General features: G+C 44.8%; 2 protein-coding genes across 6 annotated transcripts in view; both read right to left on the bottom strand.

The window, feature by feature from the left end:
* Positions 1-346: 346 nt before the first annotated feature.
* Positions 347-15,667, bottom strand: patl2 (PAT1 homolog 2). Its single transcript, XM_076299126.1, has 19 exons — positions 15,647-15,667; positions 15,003-15,159; positions 14,361-14,710; positions 13,542-13,607; positions 13,383-13,436; positions 12,232-12,405; positions 11,010-11,126; positions 10,802-10,920; positions 10,420-10,494; positions 9,772-9,895; positions 9,429-9,549; positions 7,947-8,044; positions 7,298-7,336; positions 4,134-4,273; positions 3,614-3,770; positions 2,413-2,553; positions 2,046-2,143; positions 1,610-1,750; positions 347-380 (listed from the first exon to the last, which is right to left on the bottom strand). Exons 1-19 carry the CDS (start codon positions 15,665-15,667, stop codon positions 347-349), a joined length of 2,226 nt encoding a protein of 741 aa, XP_076155241.1.
* Positions 15,668-16,188: 521 nt separating this feature from the next.
* The window catches only part of LOC143137544 (transforming growth factor beta-1-induced transcript 1 protein-like), a 17,162-nt gene continuing 15,046 nt past the window's right edge, over positions 16,189-18,304 (bottom strand). For all 5 annotated transcript variants that reach the window (XM_076297781.1, XM_076297783.1, XM_076297782.1 and 2 more), the window contains one exon: positions 16,189-18,304. This exon is cut by the window's right edge and continues 76 nt beyond it. In XM_076297781.1, coding sequence (XP_076153896.1) covers positions 18,114-18,304 — 191 coding nt within the window. In that variant the 3' untranslated portion in view covers positions 16,189-18,113.

The following is an 18,304-nucleotide window of genomic DNA, read 5'->3' as shown; positions in this document are numbered from 1 at the left end:
ACAAAGAAAACAGAAAAGGGGAGAGTGGAAACGTGAAGGAGTAAGGTGTAAAGAATTTAAAGAAAAAGAAAAAAAAAAAGACGGGGGATAATGTAGACAGGTCAGAAATCGCCTCAGAATGACACGTCACTTCGACATCTGACCCATCCGTTTTCACATCCGATAACACACAGATGTCACATACTCAAACATTAATTAATTAATTATACATAAATAATTGAGACACAAATTGATACATGTATGTACACATGCAAGGCCGTATGCTCGCCTCCAGGTGGCCGGCAGGTGTGCAACGCGCTGGACACACCTGACCACACAGCAGCAGTAGCTTCCAGTGCTCGCCACTCTACGACACCACGGCCAGGTAACCAGAGGCGGACCTACAGGTGAGTCACCACAGGTGTATTATCGTCAGCACATATACCTTTTGACAATTGCCTGGAGTCGAAGCTGATTAAGGTAAAGGTTTAAGAGATACAGTAAAAACAAATGGCAAGAGCTACATGGAGGCCTCTCGACTGCTCACCACTTTGAAGAATTTGGCAGTGAAGACAAATAGCTGTTGTAACATTGGGGGTCCAGTGTTTCCCACAGAATTGGATTAAATTTGTGGCGGGGGGTGCGGCTGTCACTTAAGACGTTCGTGAGTAACACAGTTAAAAGTCTGCTGATGTGTGGATGCAATTCATAACGTTTTCTACATAGTTAAAATAAAGGTTGTACTTCTCCTTGGGACAAGCACTTTTGAATTTTGGAAAACACTTTTCCCATTTACATCGGGATTTTGTAAACATTCAGTGTCAGAGTCAATAAAATGAGCCCCTCAACGAAATTGACAAGCAGCTGTAAGTAGGCTACGCATACAAAATTCGACATCCAAACAGTATTCTAACTTGAGCTTTGAGATACTGCTTGATTGCATAACTTAACTTAGTAGGCTACATTGAAGAGACTAAACTATGTTGTGATAAGATCTTAGCAGAGTTAACTTCAATGCAGCAGTTTTGAACAAATTTACACAGCATGGTCACGATGCTAAGTGGATTTAATAGCAATTTAGCCAGACGTCTTCTATGCAATGCTTCTATGTGGCAACAATAATCCTTCAACAATCGTGAATATTTTGTTAAATGCACATGCAGAGGAGGGGCAGCAGGCTATGAGAGAGAGCGGGGCGGGGTAAGGAAAGGCTGCGTGCGTAAAAAGCGCAGCTCAATGGCAATGCAAGGATTTAATCTTATATTTAATTTAAATTAAATAAAACATAGAATATTAATCTGTGGCGGCCGATTTTGATTTCATGGCGCACTGCCACAGATTAGTCAATGTATGGGAAACACTGGGGTCTCTAATGTAAAGGGTAGGCAATGTCTAAAGTCTAAATAAAGCTGTAATAATCTGCTGCAGCTCAACCTTGTTGCTGGAAGTTACAGCCTACGGGGACTATTTTCAGGTACTGCGTGATATCATTGTGCTGCTGCGTCTATGGTATGTTCGCAACGTTCCTTGATTATTACGCCGGAATGAGAGTATAGTCATGTCAAAATCAGCCTGGAAAATCACCACGTTTCATTTTCCGTTAGTCTTTTTTACACTTTGGTGAACTCACTCGATGTTGCTCTTGAGCTGGTGGACAGTGCGCTTGTCCAGGTAGCGGCAGAAGAGAGTCAGCAGGTTTGAGGGCAGGAAGAGTGGCTCCACCAAGGAGGCCTTGGACAGCTGCTGGGCAACCTGGAAGACCGTGTCAGTCCTGCAGAGCACAGTCAATAAAATGCCATGTTCTAGATTGGAGATCCATTTTACTTAAACACTTGGTATTTATGATTTATTGTTTGTTCGCACACACACACACACACAATTGAATATGTATTTCATTTAAGAAGCCACACTCCTGCTCTTCCTAACCCCTGACCTCCAGATAGCAATCCAGGCAACAACAACTTTCACGGTTTCTGAAGAGTTCATGCTGGGCCCCTCTTTAACTCACTGCCACCCCCTAGTGGCTCCCAAGTGAAAGTCCCACAGTGAACAGAGGGCTGTCCTACCAGGTCTCAAAGTCTCCTATGTTAGGCTCCATGGGAACGTTGGAGGACAGCAGTCTCTCGCCCTGAGAGAGCAGAGCATACAGCAGCGACAGGCCAAACTAGAAAGCAGCAAAATGATAGAAAAATAACACATAAAACCGTTAGCCTGGGTGGACGCAGACAAATCTCAGTGTGCATTTGAATTTTCTCCTTGGAAATTTAAAGTGCACCAAGAACGTCCAGACCAATTCTCAAATTGAGAATGTGTCTGGGGTTTAGCGAGGCTATCAACCTGTGCATGCATCACATGCATCAAACTCTGCATTCAAAAATGAATCGCTTTCCAGTCGCTCTTAAGTACAGCACGGAGGAGGGAGAATCTCCAGACCTCATTTTGACAGGCGAGTGTGAGGATCGTCTCATTGGTCTCGGGCACTGTGACCGTGAACTCCTTCAGGACCCCAACCAGCTGGCTGAAGGACAGGGCACTGACCACGTCTCGAAGGGGGGCGTACAAAACTGGCAGGGCCTGAGAGGGTAAAAAGAAAAGAACATTTCTTTTCTCCATGAAACTGAGGTGCAGTGCACTACTATAATATTGACCAGTACTCTCTGAGAAGATTCCATTAAAAATCAAGCACTGCTTCACCCCCCCCCCCCCCATTTACTATTTTTTTTTATCAACATAATTGAGAGTAAGTTGGTAATTAAGATCTTGCTCAATTAAAGGGGTGGTTCAGGATTTTGGACATAAGACCTCATTTCCAAGTAAGCAAGTGTGATATTTATCAGTGGAGACCGTTTACCACGTTTCATCCAGTCCTTCTAATTGCAGAGTTCGCAGGTGCTAGGCTAGCGCAAGTCAACGGTATGTGCTAGCCTGCCACTAAAAACGGTCTTATCCACTCCACAGTACACCCGAGGCAAATCAATTATAACGCCAGACTATCGATGTAAATGTCTTTCTTGAATTTCCCCTGGGGATCAATAAAGTATCTATCTATCTATCTATCTATGTCTGTATTGATACTGTTATTTCTAACGTTATTCTATCCTTGCATTTCAACGATCGCATTACATTTTGAGGGACTTGTTTCTTACCACGACGGAATTATACTTGCTCCGGTTAGTAGTACTGCGCCGAAAAGTAAACAGTAAAGCGCACTCCAATGGGGATACTTAGTAGTAGCCTTGGTAATATCAGTCCGCTGCTGAGATGCAAAATGACTACTACCAACTTCAGGGACCAAAATATAACTATTGCAACGCGATGCGAGGGTAGTTGTATTTCTTACACTATTCTATCAACACAGACATTTACATCGATTGTCTGGAATTTGCCTCGGGTGTACTTTGGAGTGGGTAAGACTGTCTTTAGTGGCAGGCTAGCACATACCGTTGACTTGCGCTAGCCTAGCACCTGCGAACTCTGCAATTACAAGGACTGGATGAAACGTGTTGAAAACGGTCTCCACTGATAAATATCACACTTGCTTACTTGGAAATGAGGTCTTATGTCCAAAATCCTGAACCACCCCTTTAAGTCATTACAACACCGCTTGCTCAGATTTTGCTCTGCACACACACACCTCATCAATGTCTTTGCTAATCAGCATGGGCAGGTGTGTGGTCACCATGGTGAGGACGTGCAGCGCGGCATCATGGGAGAGGAAGGGCAGGAGGCGGGCCAAGAGTCGCTTGCCCTTGGAGACCAGCAGGCAAGGAAGGAACTCCTCACCGGACTCCCTACACACACACACCAGAGTTAATCAGCCAGGAAATCACCTGTATGTGTCACTCAAATGCTTTTTGAAAGTAAACTACCTTCCCAACTGTAATGTCAGAGAGACAGAGCGAGCGAGAGAGAGATAAAGCGAGAGACGGAGAGAGAGAGACAGAGAGAGAGCGAGAGATAGATAAAGCGAGAGACGGAGTGAGAGAGACAGAGAGAGATAGATAAAGCGAGAGACGGAGAGAGAGAGAGAGAGAGAGAGAAAGAAAGAAAGAAAGAAAGAAAGACAGACAGAGAGAGAAAGTGAGAGAGAGACAGAGCGAGAGACAGACACACAGATGAGAGAGACCAAAAGAGAGCGTTAGCCACAGACTTACTGGGGGTTTGTGTGACGGATTTGAGAGTAGACCTGCTCCACCTTCCTCTGCATGTCCTGCAGCAGCTGCTGCTTCTCCTCCACCCTCACATACACCTTCCTCCTGGCAGCCTCCTCCACCTCCAACAGTGCACTAAACAGCTGCAGCAGGGTGGAGACGACAGGACAACCAGCCGTTTACTCCACCTCCAACAGTGCACTAAACAGCTGCAGCAGGGTGGAGACGACAGGACAACCAGCCGTTTACTCCACCTCCAACAGTGCACTAAACAGCTGCAGCAGGGTGGAGACGACAGGACAACCAGCCGTTTACTCCACCTCCAACAGTGCACTAAACAGCTGCAGCAGGGTGGAGACGACAGGACAACCAGCCGTTTACTCCACCTCCAACAGTGCACTAAACAGCTGCAGCAGGGTGGAGACGACAGGACAACCAGCCGTTTACTCCACCCAGGTTTTGTGTACCGTGCCTTTTCGTCTGTTTGTTTATGTGTCTGTTGTGTGCCGGATTACACAAAAACGATCAGCTGGATTTTACATGAGAGCATGGGACAAGGGAGACTCTGAAGATGATGCATGGGCGTCGAAACGTTAGTCGGTTTGCACTAGGCTAATAAAAATAAAAATCACTTAAAGCGTTGAGTGCTCCGGTCCTGCTCCTTGGCTCCTGTTAGACCTTCGATCTCCGCTTTTGACAAGGGAGACCCCGTTCATGCAAACTGACTAGGGCTGGGATAAACGATTATTTTTTAAACGATTAATCTAGCGATTATTTTTTCGATGCATCGATTAATCTAACGATTCATTTTTTCAGTCCGATTCGATTTCGATTCGATTATCGATTATCTCCCCATTAATTCACTAATAGCAACTTATACATGTTTATTTACACATCTGAATGAAAAACAATTCTTTAACATTGCAATATATGTTTATTGCTCTTAAGATTCCAAAATAAAAGACTATACAAGTGCAAAGTAATGCATTCTTAGTCAGAGGTAGCAGTCAATAAAGTTCAGTAGTGTATGTCTAATTGAGTGCCTGTCATTTTAAAACGTTCGTGTGGGAATCCTTGCAATTAACATTAACACAGTTAGGCTGCTGATGTGTGGATGCAATTCATAACGTAGGTGGGTGATTCTCCAACTATGGTACTTTTTCTGTCCTTGACATATATTTAAAAAAATAAAAAACATTTCCACTTTTTTATTTTTTTCACACTTACTACATATTTAGGGGAACCTATATATAAAAAATCATTGTTCAATTATGTTGTTTTTTATAAAATATAAGACATTTTATATGCGTTTTTTACTATTTTGCCTCTGTCCCTAGGCCAGACTTTGGGTCTTCGACCTTATCTCTCTTAAAATCTAATACTGATATAATTTTAAATTCAAACAGAAAGTATGCATTATAACCCAATTCATTCAAATCTACTATTTGTTTTTATATTTCTTTTCGATTTGGCATATTTTAAACATGTTAAACACTTGTCCCTTGGGTTCCCGTCATTTCCACACCTCTGCATAAAATGCAATCCCAGACTCAGTATTCTAGATTTGTATACTCAGTAACCATAGCAACTGACACTCCAGAGGGATCCACATGGCTGAATGAAAGAATGATCCCAGCAGAGGTTAATACATAGGAGATATATCAAGGTAAATATGAGAAATACCGCGAGTATGTTTATTGTACGTCATTTCTGAACCGCTCATAATTCATTCCGATGGGAAAAATTCTGGATTTTTACAATTTCATTAGGTGTAATTTGAGATTATTTAATGCTAACTCTAAAACTAACACTAACAGGCTAGTCAAACATGAGATATTAGAGGGAAAGTGGGAAAATGTCATTTCCACGACCGTCTTTTCCACATCTGTCTCCATGGTAGTGATAGGTAGACAGGTTGGCTTGTTTTTGTTCGGTTGTGGAAATGACCATTGCTTTTGCTATTGTCTGGAAAAATGTCAAAAAATACATATTATTCCATAAAAATCAGCACAGCCAACTTCAGGGCAGGTATCTAGGCATACTGGGGAAACAAATTATGCCAGTAATATTTTAATTAAAAATGTTTCATTTTCTGAAAATGTTCAGGTCCAAAAAGTACCATAGTTGGAGAATCACCCAGTTAGTTCAAATAACGGTTCGTATTTCTCCTTTGGACAAGCACTTTTGAGTCTTGGAAAACACTTTTCCATTTACATCGGGATTTTGCAAACAGTCAATAAAATGAGCCCTGCATTAGTAACGAATAAGCAGCTGCAAGTAAGCATGCTAAACTTGACAACAGTATTCTAACGTTAGCTTTGAGATAGGCTACTGCTTGATTGCATACTGTAACTTAACTTAGTACATTGAGGAGACTAAACTATGTTAACAGTTTAGCAGAGTTTACTTTAACTTTAATGCAGCAGTTTTAATGCTGCAAATTTGCGCAGCATGGTCACGATGCTAAGCGGATTTAATAGCAATTTAGCCCACTGTGTTCTATGCAGTGCTTCTATGTGGCAACAACAATCCTTCAACAATCGTGAATATTTTGTTAAATGCACATGCAGAGGAGGAGCAGCGGGCTCGTTACGAGAGAGAGCGGGCGGGGCGAGGAAAGGCTGTGTGAGTAAAAAGTGCAGCTCAATTAAATTATTTTATCTTTAATTTAAATAGTAGGCCTACAACATAGAACATCAATGTGTGGTGGCCGGTTTTGATTTCGTGGTGCCCAGCCACAGATTAGTCAACGTATGGAAAACACTGAAGGTGTTTAGCATTAGCAATATTTAGCAGCACACTTTATGCTTGACGAATCAATGCTCATATTTTGCGTCGACGTATTTTTTGCGTCGATGTCATCGATTACGTCGACGCGTTGTCCCAGCCCTAAAACTGACCATATTTACATATTTACAAACAGACCATATTTACATATTTACAAACAACCCATATTTACATATTTACAGACCATATTTACATATTTACAAACAGACCATATTTACATATTTACACTATTGTTTTTGCATCAGAGGCCACTTTGGGTTCTAGGAGTCTGCGGTCTTACTTGCACTGCCTCATTCAGATAGTTTTTGCTAGAGGGCGCGAGGAGAAATCCGCTTTAATCTGAGTAATGAACATAATGCAAGTCAATGACATTTGTTTACCTTCTCGATGTGCACCTCTAGCCTTGGGTGTCTGGCGTCCTTCAGAAGGAAAGAAACAGTCAGAAAGCACAGGACACACACACACTCCCCCGACACACACACACACACTCCCCCCCGACACACACACACACACACTCCCCCCCCCCCCCCTGACACACGCGCACACACACACACTCCCCCCCCCCCCCCCGACACACGCACACACACTCCCCCCGACACACGCGCACACACACACTCCCCCCGACACACACACGCGCACACGCGCACACACACACACACTCCCCCCGACACACACACACACACGCACACACACACACGCGCACACACACACACACACTCCCCCCGACACACACACGCGCGCACACACACTCCCCCCGACACACACGCGCGCGCACACACACACACACTCCCCCCCGACACACACACACGCACACACACACACACTCCCCCCGACACACGCACACACACACTCCCCCCGACACACGCACACACACACTCCCCCCGACACACGCACACACACACACTCCCCCCGACACACGCACACACACACACTCCCCCCGACACACGCACACACACACACTCCCCCCGACACACGCACACACACACACTCCCCCCGACACACGCACACACACACACACTCCCCCCTCACCTCATCAGGGCTGTGTCCACGAACAGTATCTATCGCTCGCCTCGGGGAGAAACACGTCGACACGGCAACCTGCCCCAGCGACCCTTCGATGTGGACCACTGAAACATGGAGAGACAGACATCAGTCCAGCCTTCCCTCCGCCGGCCGTCTAAAGGCCCGTTCAACCTGCCCTCCGGCCGTCTAAAGGGACGTTCAACCTGCCCTCCGGCCGTCTAAAGGGACGTTCAACCTGCCCGCCGGCCGTCTAAAGGGACGTTCAACCTGCCCGCCGGCCGTCTAAAGGGCCGTGCACACCAATGACCTGCCCTCCGGCCGTCTGAAGGGACGTTCAACCTGCCCGCCGGCCGTCTAAAGGGCCGTTCACACCAATAACCTGCCTGCCGGCCGTCTAAAGGGCCGTTCACACCAATGACCTGCCCTCTGGCCGTCTAAAGGGACGTTCAACCTGCCCTACGGCCGTCTAAAGGGATGTTCACACCAATAACCTGCCCGCCGGCCGTCTAAAGGGACGTTCACACCAATAACGACAACTGAAAGTAATCCCGACGACATCGTTCTTCATGTCATCATAATTATATTTTGTGTGTGTGAAAGCGGTCATTCACATTGCCACTTTATGGTCATCGTTGGTGTGAATGGTCCTTGAGGCATGGAACATGTTTTCAGCGGACTCTTGTCCATAAACCATTAGTTCACTTGAAAATATTAATTACGTATTTACATTAAGGCACCATTTGTACAAACACAACGGCCCTGAAATAATGTTCAACTAAAGAACCTGAGTATAGACATCAATTTAGCCTTCCATCCTACAATGTGCCTCTAGGCAACACTTTAACCACTTCAGGCCCTTCACACCAGGAGCGATAAGGCAAGTCTCTCCCAATTCGCCTTATTTCACCCGGCGGGCAGAATGAGGCTAAAGGGTACACTTGCCATTACACCTCAGTCCAGCAGATGGTGGAGGTAATGCACATTAAGCTTATTGAAAAAGAAGGGTTCGCTGGCCTGTTCTTCTTCAGTGAGTTTTTTTTTGGCAGTTTGCAGACGGAGTGCATTACCTCTACCATCTGCTGGACTTAGGTGTAATGGCAAGTGTACCCTTTAGCCTCGTTCTGACCGCCAGGTGAATAAGGCGAATATTGATGAATGTGATGTCTGAAATTTGATTGATTCCAGTGGTCAGCTTTTTATCACTCTTAAACGTGCTCTGAAAGTGATCGCCAACGAGATCATTCTTCACGTGTTCATTGTTAGAACACGCATTGCGGATGTTATTCATGCCAACTAGAGCAATACATAAAACATGTTTTTGCCGTTACTGTTACAGTTAACGTTCCTGGTGTGAACAGTAAACAAATAAAGGTCACTAAAGACTTTACAGTGGAACAGACACCATTACAAGGGGAAAAGAGAGGCTTGAAAGGAGTAATGAAATGCAGCAGCCGAAGGAAGAAATGTGGGTCTGGGAGGACAGGAGACCTGGCGTGTAGTACTCGGTCTTGGTGACGTAGGGCGTGGTGAGTTTGGGGGTCTCCCTCTTTGCCCAATCGCCCCTCTTCTCCTCCTCAGCCAACTTGGCCTCCATCTTCTTATAGTACTCCTGACAGGGGCGGACAGAGAGAGAACACAGATTCCTTAAAGTGTGAATGTGCGTGTGTGTGTGTGTGTGTGTGTGTGTGTGTAGCTGACAGTTGTACAAGTTGATTCATAAGTGCTTGTTACACCTGATTGCAGTCGTCATGGATTCTCATGCCTGTGTGTATATATATGTATATACGTGTGTGTGTGTGTGTGTGTGTGTGTATGCACTGTGTGCCTTTACTTGATAGTAGTAGTCGTCCAGATGAGGGTTTTCACTTTGCAGCTGGATCATCTGTAGTCGGATGATCCACTCCTTCTCCTTGTCCGACATAAGCTCAGCGTACGGATCCCACCGCTCCGGTTTCCTGTATGTAGAACTAACACACACACACACACACACACACACACACACACACACACACACGATTAACTAACTCAAGGGCAGAGATGTGACTAGGCTGGGATCTCAGAGGCACAGGGGTTTTAAACCACAGAGGTATTCTGTAGAAGTGGAAAGGGGTGAGGACGCACCACCACTGCTTCCCTTCCCTGTATGGTGTCCTGTGAGGGTCTTTCGTACATGCCCAGAGTAAAGTCACATCATCTATGGCCATCATCTGGCTCTAATGAACATCACTTCTTTTTGGTGTTGGAAAATAGGACCACATCTGGTTTTGTTTCAATTAATTTCCTCAAGGGTATAGGGGTGTGTGTGTGTGTGTGTGTGTATGTGTGTGTGTGTGTGTGTGTGTGGGGGGGTATGTGTGTGTGTGTGTGTGTGTGTGTGTGTGTGTGGGGGGGGGTATGTGTGTGTGTGTGTGTGTGTGTGTGTGTGTGTGTGTGTGTGTGTGTGTGCCGACGCTTCACTTTGCTGCAGTGTGCCAGTCACCTGTGTGGTTTGGGCGGTCTCTGGCTGAGCAGACGTTTGTGCTGGGGATGAAGCTGCGTCACAGATCCTGGGAATCTATGGGTAAGGTCAAAGGTCAGAGGTCAGAGGGGCCAGCTGTCAAATTTGCACATGTGACCAGAAACAAGAAATTGACCCACCCCACAGAGATTTGGACAACTGGATTGTAGATGAATTGGGAAGGCAGTTTACTAAATAAATAAATAAATAAATAAATAAATAAAAATAAATAACTAAATAATACATAAATAAAAACATTATGTCTATATGCAACCTATAAAGTCAAAACGCTGAAAGAATTTCCATTAAGGCTTCTGTTTGGTCTGACACATGAACCAACGAAGAGTGGATGAAGACGACAGACCTGAACCGCTGAAGCGCATTGGCTGATGGGCTATAGAAGGGGGCGGGTCTTGGAGAGAGGGGGCCGAATCGGGGCTGTGCCATCTTTGGAGTCATTGGCTGAGGAGATGTGAGGCAGGACTGATATACAGCGATAGGAGAGTCAAGGTCAAAGTTCAAGGTCAAAGACATAAACAAAGGTCATAGACAAATATCACTACACAAATGACAAGGAGACTGCATGAAGTGGGGTGGGGAGAGGGTGGGGGTGTCACCTGGTTAAACTGCTGCCGGGGGGTTAGCAGTTGCCGTGGACGCAGTGGTGAGCGAGGTACCATGGGATGCATCTACACACACACACACACACACACACACACACACACGCACGCACACACACGCACACACGAAAATCATAAACAAACCATCTTCTCAGGGAACATTAAAGGAGAAGAAATTTACAATAGGAGAAATTCAGTTCAATTAGTGGCAGCCCATTTTAAAGAGGCCCGTCATAATGTGTCTGCCCTTAAATATATGGGAATTGAGATGATAAAAAAGCCCAGGAGGGGGGGCAATATTGACAACTTACTTCTCAAACGTGAACTATATCGGATTTACACCCTGGACACTATGGCACCAAGGGGTATGAATGAGGACTTTAATATCAGACCGTTCCTGTAACTATTTTAATGACTATGTGGTTGCTAACTGAAAATCTTTAAATAATGGTACTTCCGTTTCGTGTTCTTCTGTTTGCCCTTTGGAAGTGAGTAAAGACTGTAGCAAAAGTTTTTAACATGATGCTGTAGTCTCCTGGATAAAAATAGTAACCTTGTGATTATATAGACACCTTATCATGCTTACTTGAAATTATGATGGCCATAGGGCCTGATGCTATGTCAAGTACTCTGAATAGACTTCTTTGTACACTCTAAGACGTGTTTTAGAAAGAACTTCAAAATATGTACTTATGTTTGTATGTATATATGTGTATATGTATATTTTTTCTGTATATTTTTTTGTATATTTGGTAGAGGCTGGTGTAGTGTGGTGAAAAATATTTGTGGATGTCTGTTGGTACCTTGGGATGCACCTCTGCAGTGGGTGTGCCTTCCAATCAGAACCTGATTGATTTATCATGTGACCCTTTCTACCTAATAAGTATGACGTGTGTCTATCTTGATTCAAGTCTGATGAAGAGCGTGCAGCTCGAAAACGTTCACTTGGGGAAATAAAGTGAAAGCAAAACGGGAGCAAGTGTGCGGACATTCAATTTAGTTTTTTTTGAATAGGAGAAATTCACAATAACAATAGAATTAGAATAAAAGACGCATATTTCACTGAGGAGCTCAAAGTGCCCGTCTCAGCCCTGGGCATTGCATACCTGAGAGTACCAGCCCTACCTGGGCATTACATACCTGAGAGTACCAGCCCTACCTGGGCATTACATACCTGAGAGTACCAGCCGTGAGGGAGGGGCCGGACAGGCAGACACTCCCTCACCAGGCCCCGCCTGCCTCGGAAGGAAGTGGGCATGTAGGGGCGGGACTTAGACAGGAAGTTAGGGTAGGTGGGCATGCGAGGGCCATAGGCAGGCCTGTCAATCACACGAAGAATGGCTTCATCCTGCTAAAGGAAGGAACACAGGACGGAATCAGTGTATGGGGGTAGGAAATTATACTGTACACAGAATCTTGAGAACTTTAATCACTCAGGGGCTATAGAAATTAAATAGGATATAATATGAAAATGAAAGGAACAAGAGTGATGGATGGCAATGTGAGTGAGTGGCTTCATTTGCCATTTGCAGTGGATCAGGAGGTGAAGTGGGGCAAAAGTGTGTTTATGAGGTGTGTGTGTGTGTCCTGTGCTTTCAACTGTTAATTTCCTTCTGACGGATGCCAGACACCCAAGGCTAGAGGTGCACATAGAGACGGGGTGGGGGTGGGTGTCAGGATTTGGAGGGTTAGCTTCAGCTAATTAGCATGGCATTTGCCGACAATTTTGAAAACATGTCGTTAAATGGTTGCCTCTTCCGGCACCAGTTTTTACATGCTGATGGTAGATGACAGCTCATGCACGAGTTTAGTGTTAGGCACCAGCGTCCACGCTGGCTAAGCATTTTTAGGCGACAAATAAAACGACTGCCTACCCTCCTGTTCTGTTTGTTTACGTTCACTAGTTTTGTGTTCCCGGTCAAAAACACAAAAAAAAACACAATTTCATACACTGACCATTTTCTCTCCCATTCATTTCTAATGCCATCATTATTGACCAGGAACACAATGGGTGTTCTAAAGTTAAATAAAACACCCAAATTGTCAGAATAAATTAACAACTTTGAGAGAAAAGAATTGTCAATCGGACAAATTTGACTGAACACAACAGGAGGGTTAAGCTACGGACACTTGACTTAATGCCTACATGGTTTGGGCTGTATTATACCAGGCTTTGTGGTAAATAAAATAAAAAAGCAATTGTTGTCATATTAGGTTACTGTTATTTGCTTTATGTGTGGGTTGGCAAGGTAACTGACACTGAAATACATTTGCTCCTATAACGAGGGTAGGTGAAGCACGTTCCCCAACAACACACAAACAGACCTGCAGGATGGGCTTTGGTAGGGGTCCTCTGAAGCATTGGTTTGGTGGTACCCACTGTGCAAAAACAGGCAAAAAATAAAACCAAAATACATACGCAGAGGACTTGGCAGTTTGGAATGGCAATACGCTGTGCAGATGGACAGGAGAGCGCACACTTACTGAATGAGAGTTCTCTTGTTCCCAATATGACGTGCGAGAGCAATCCACTATGGCACTGTCCAGGCTCTGGAGGAGGAGGGAGAGAGAGGGAGGGAGCGAGAGAGGACTGAGGAATACATATAAAAATTAAGTATATAGATGGGAACAGCATTATGGAATATTTACATTACTGGACTCTTCACCCTAAAGAGGTGTAAACCAGTGTAGTCTACCAGTGGTGTAGTCTAGTTAGCTGTAGTGGGTATACAGTGGTGCAGTGGGTATACTGTGATGTAGTCTAGTTAGCTGTAGTGGGTATACTGTGATGTAGTCTAGTTAGCTGTAGTGGGTATACTGTGATGTAGTCTAGTTAGCTGTAGTGGGTATACTGTGATGTAGTCTAGTTAGCTGTAGTGGGTATACTGTGATGTAGTCTAGTTAGCTGTAGTGGGTATGCTGTGGTGTAGTCTAGTTAGCTGTAGTGGATTTACAGTGACATAGTAGTAAGCTGTAGTGGCTATACTGTGACATAGTAGTTAGCTGTGGTGGCTATACTGTGATCAACCCCAAATGTCAATACGTTACCGTTGCCTATTTTAAGAGGGTATACTGACATGGTGATGCTTTGTAAGTGGGTATACTGACATGGTGATGCTTTGTAAGAGGGTATACCGTCACGTAGACTACACCACTGGTGTAAACAGTGACCAACTGTTCGGGGGGCCTATTCAGTACAGGGGGCAGTTTTAAGAACACCGTTCGGCCCTGTTCTCACCTTAAGGACAGGGCCTGTTCAGTACAGGGGGCAGTTTTAAGAACACCGTTCGGCCCTGTTCTCACCTTTAGGCTGGGGCGCAGCCTGATGCTCTTCAGCACTGCGGGGTCTTCGAACATCTGCCCCCGACCACCCCTCTGACCGCCTCGGCCGCGGCCCCACAACACCCCCGCGGGAGAGCGGGGCTGGACGCGGGGCTGAACGCGGGGCTGGAGACGGGGCTGGAGACGGGGCGCGGGGCTGGAGGGGGGCAGGGTGTACGGGGGGCGCACCAGGGGAGCTGGGGATGGGGGCGGAGGAGGAGGGGAGGAGGAGGAGGAGGAGGAGGGCTGGGGGGCAGGTGGCGTTTCCGCAGGGACAGGGGCGCCATCGTCGATCGATCTGCCGAGAATGTCACCCCCTTCCAGCTCTGCGTCTGCAATGGGAGGGACAACGGAGGCTTTAGGAGAACTATGGAAACGAATAGAAGGATATACATGAAGAGGCTCAGAAAAGCACTAGAAGAAAAATGCAATTACGTGACGCTAACTGACGTGATGTGACGTGAAAAAAAAAAGTGTAGGGTAAAATTTCAGCTGGTCTGAGGTGGAAATCTAAAACGCCGTGCATCCACAAAAGTTTAGCCATACACCAAAAGCACGCCTAGTGTCTGGGGCACACGTTATTAAACATGAGTCGCATTGTATTTTTTAATTATTTTAATTCACCTGCTCCAAAAGTTTCTTCGTTGTAGAGATCAATTGACTCGTCTTCCTCAACCATCTCTTGCAGGAGGCCAGAATCTTCCATCGCGTCCGCCTCTCCGTCGCTCCATTGGCCGCCACTCTCTGGCCATGCGGCATCAGGGACGGGAGCCTCTGTTTCCTTGGCGTGGAAGCATCAGTTTTATAAATAACAAACATGCAGCGATCCTCCCAAAATCCCTAGATCTACAGTACAGGTTTCTGTGCACCATATGCTAAAACATTGCAATGGATCACGAACGATTAGGCCTATTATTTCCGACTGGTTGTTGTCGGTCAAGTTAACTTTAGTAACACGTTTTCACAGAGCATAATTGAAGTTGACAAACACTTAGAGGCGATCACATGGCAATTAGGCTACCGGGTTCTAGTGTCACAACTAGGTAAGTAGCCTACTTTTGAGTTGAAGGGAAAGGCAATACTTACAGGCTGTTCTGTATCACTCATTGAGGAAACTGATGATTAAGTTTGGCTTGGTTCGTCACGTTGCTTACACGTTTAGCGTCGTCGTTCGTTCCGATCTGACATATTTGTGAACTTATTAGCGTATTTAAATTAGCACACCTGCGGAATGGGCGGGGTCAGACCACTATAGCTTTTCATCAAACCTGAATGGCAAACATCACCATGGTCCAACAGGCTTGTTCGAAATATCTTCACATAGTCCATTTAACTTAGAAATGTATTTTTGTGTGCAGTAGCCTAATTGTATGCCATTAATAATTCATTTATAATTGTATTATTCTGATGACAAAATCTTAAATAGCCTACATTAACAAAACATGCAAAGGCTAAGCTTCAGCTACCCTTAAAGTAAAGTCATTTATTCACAGTTGTAAATTAGTGAAAAGCAAAAAAGCAATAACTATGCTAAAACATAACAAAACAGATTACTTGTAAATCCAAAAAATTAATACCTACCTTTTTATTATTAGCCTAATATAATTTTCCTTAAGTAGGCTACTTTTTTATTCCCTTCTTAATTAGGCTACTTTAATTTGTTATCTGTACTGGATAAATAATATGTTTGCATGTTGATGCAAATTGTTCTTGTTGAATTAAGTTCAATAACGCATTGGGGAACAAAAGAAAGAAATATCTTCACATAGCCCACGCCACACGTTTATCTTCACAAAGCCCACGCCACACGTTTTGAGTGAGAACTTGTTTATTGTCATCCTTTGTGTTGTTGCGTGTCACTATGAAGATGAATGAGATAATTCTTTATATTAAAATCGCTTGGCATAGGTAAACATTTCTGACAAATCTTTGGCACCATAAAAACAAAACAATACAGACATTGTCTGCAAAATAGCAATGAAAAAGTAACAGTTCACACTAATCATGTAATACAATAGGATATATTTAGCAATAGCAGTGACATTTATATATTGCGGTAAAAAAAGCAAATATATTAAATGGGATTACAAATACATAAAATCATTCATTCAGAACATTTTCGAATCCTTCCTTTCAATTTTTGGATAATTATTATAAGCAGGAAAATGTAGAAAGTAGTGTGTGTGTCTGTGTGTGTGTGTGTGTGTGTGACTGAGTTATCAAAATGACCATAACACTGATTTGAGCTTCTCTTCTCATTTAACAACATTTACCGTGTGGTCAAGTGCAATAAGGGGGAAGATAACACTCAGAAATACCATGGAATCCTCTCCAGGACGCTGCAGAGAGATCCGTGCTACAATCCTCACAGCACAGTAGGGCAGCACTGGATCAGACACCCAGGCAGGTGTGAATCGAACCGGATCAGGAGGGGTATTCCAACTCCAAGTACGTGCTTTAGTGACAAACCTGGGTAAGTTGTAAGTGGCAAACCTAATAGAAGAGCTTTATGGCTTCATTCTCCTAACAAAACAATGCCATTGGGCTCTCGCTGTAGGAGGTTTATCACTTACACCGAGTTAACTTAGATAGATAGATATAGTTTATTGATCCCTAGGGGAAATTCAACTTACCCAGGATTGTCACTAAACCAAATATTTGGAACACCCCACAGATCCACATCTGAGTCCAATCAGAATCATGTCAGGTCAGACCCAGATCAGATCTGGGCCCAACCAGTACCGGACCAGAGGCTCAGAACTCTGAATTCTAGCCACTGGGCCATTCGTCTTATTCACACGGCGGCCATTGTAAAACCAAAGCGAGGCTATGGTACACAAACCAAAACGAGGCTATGGTACACAAGCCAGAGGATTGCTGTGTTCTATACATTCACCAGTAGGTGGCGAGAACACATATGATATAGTCAGTGTACCCTATTGCCTTGTTTTGGTTTACAATGGCCGCCTTGCAAATAAGGCGAATAGTCAGCAGTATCCTTTTTGTTTCCCCTTTCAGATTGTTTGATGACAAGGTTAAACTGCTATCAATTAAAAACATCAATGAGTTACCCACAGGATATAAAAATGACAGCATGATTTGGCATCTTCCCTGTATAAGTGCTGCCACTGTGATTATGAATTGCTCTCTAACTGTTGGGGCAGCTTCAAGAACCAATTGGAATGCTTCATGGAATGCTTCTTCAAGGCCATTAATAATTTAGCTTTGGATAAATCTGTTATCTGTGATTGTCTTCTGGTTTCTCTCACAGTTCTGATACCGCCAGAGCTTCTGAGAGACTGTCTATCATTATAAAAAAGGAAAGAAACAGACACAGAAAATCTGTGAAAAGAGTGAAGTGAAAGAAGATGAAGGAGGCAGAGACTGAACTCTGAGATGGAGAGCTTAGGAAAGAAAACAGAGGCTTTTATTTCTTCCCTTGTTCTTTCTTTCTTTCATTCAGCTCTGGTTAGCATCTCCAGTCCAGGCTTCTCCACCCGTTACCTGAGCTCTCCCCACCTCTCCCTCTCCTCTTCCATCAGTAGAATCCTTCCTCTCCCTCTCCTCCTCCAACAGTAGAAGGGATCCTCCCTCTCCCTCTCCTCCTCCATCAGTAGAAGGGACGCTCCCTCTCTCTTTCCTGTTCCCTTTGCCCTCTCTGCTCCTTTCCTCTCTTCCTCCTCCATCCTCATTTTACCCCCACCCCATTCCCCTCCTCCCTCTCTCCACCTGCGTTCATCCAAAGAGCTTGATGAAGCATGGGTGGCAGTAGGGCTTGTTCTCCTGCTCCTTGAAGCAGCCCTTGCTCAGCGGCTTGAGGCAGAACTGGCACACCAGGTGGTGCGGGTGGAACTTGGCGCCCATGGCTGTGACGCAGCGGCCTAGGATGGGCTGCTGGCACGCGTGGCACATGCTGCCGCGAGACT

Source organism: Alosa pseudoharengus, unplaced genomic scaffold (genome assembly GCF_046254945.1).
Source record: "Alosa pseudoharengus isolate Yale_2024_CS ecotype anadromous, Long Island Sound unplaced genomic scaffold, YU_APseudo_1.1 YU_APseudo_1.1_scf_21, whole genome shotgun sequence".
Classification (NCBI taxonomy): domain Eukaryota; kingdom Metazoa; phylum Chordata; class Actinopteri; order Clupeiformes; family Clupeidae; genus Alosa; species Alosa pseudoharengus.
Note: the sequence above shows the minus strand (reverse complement) of the source record. Positions and strands in the feature narration are given on the sequence as shown.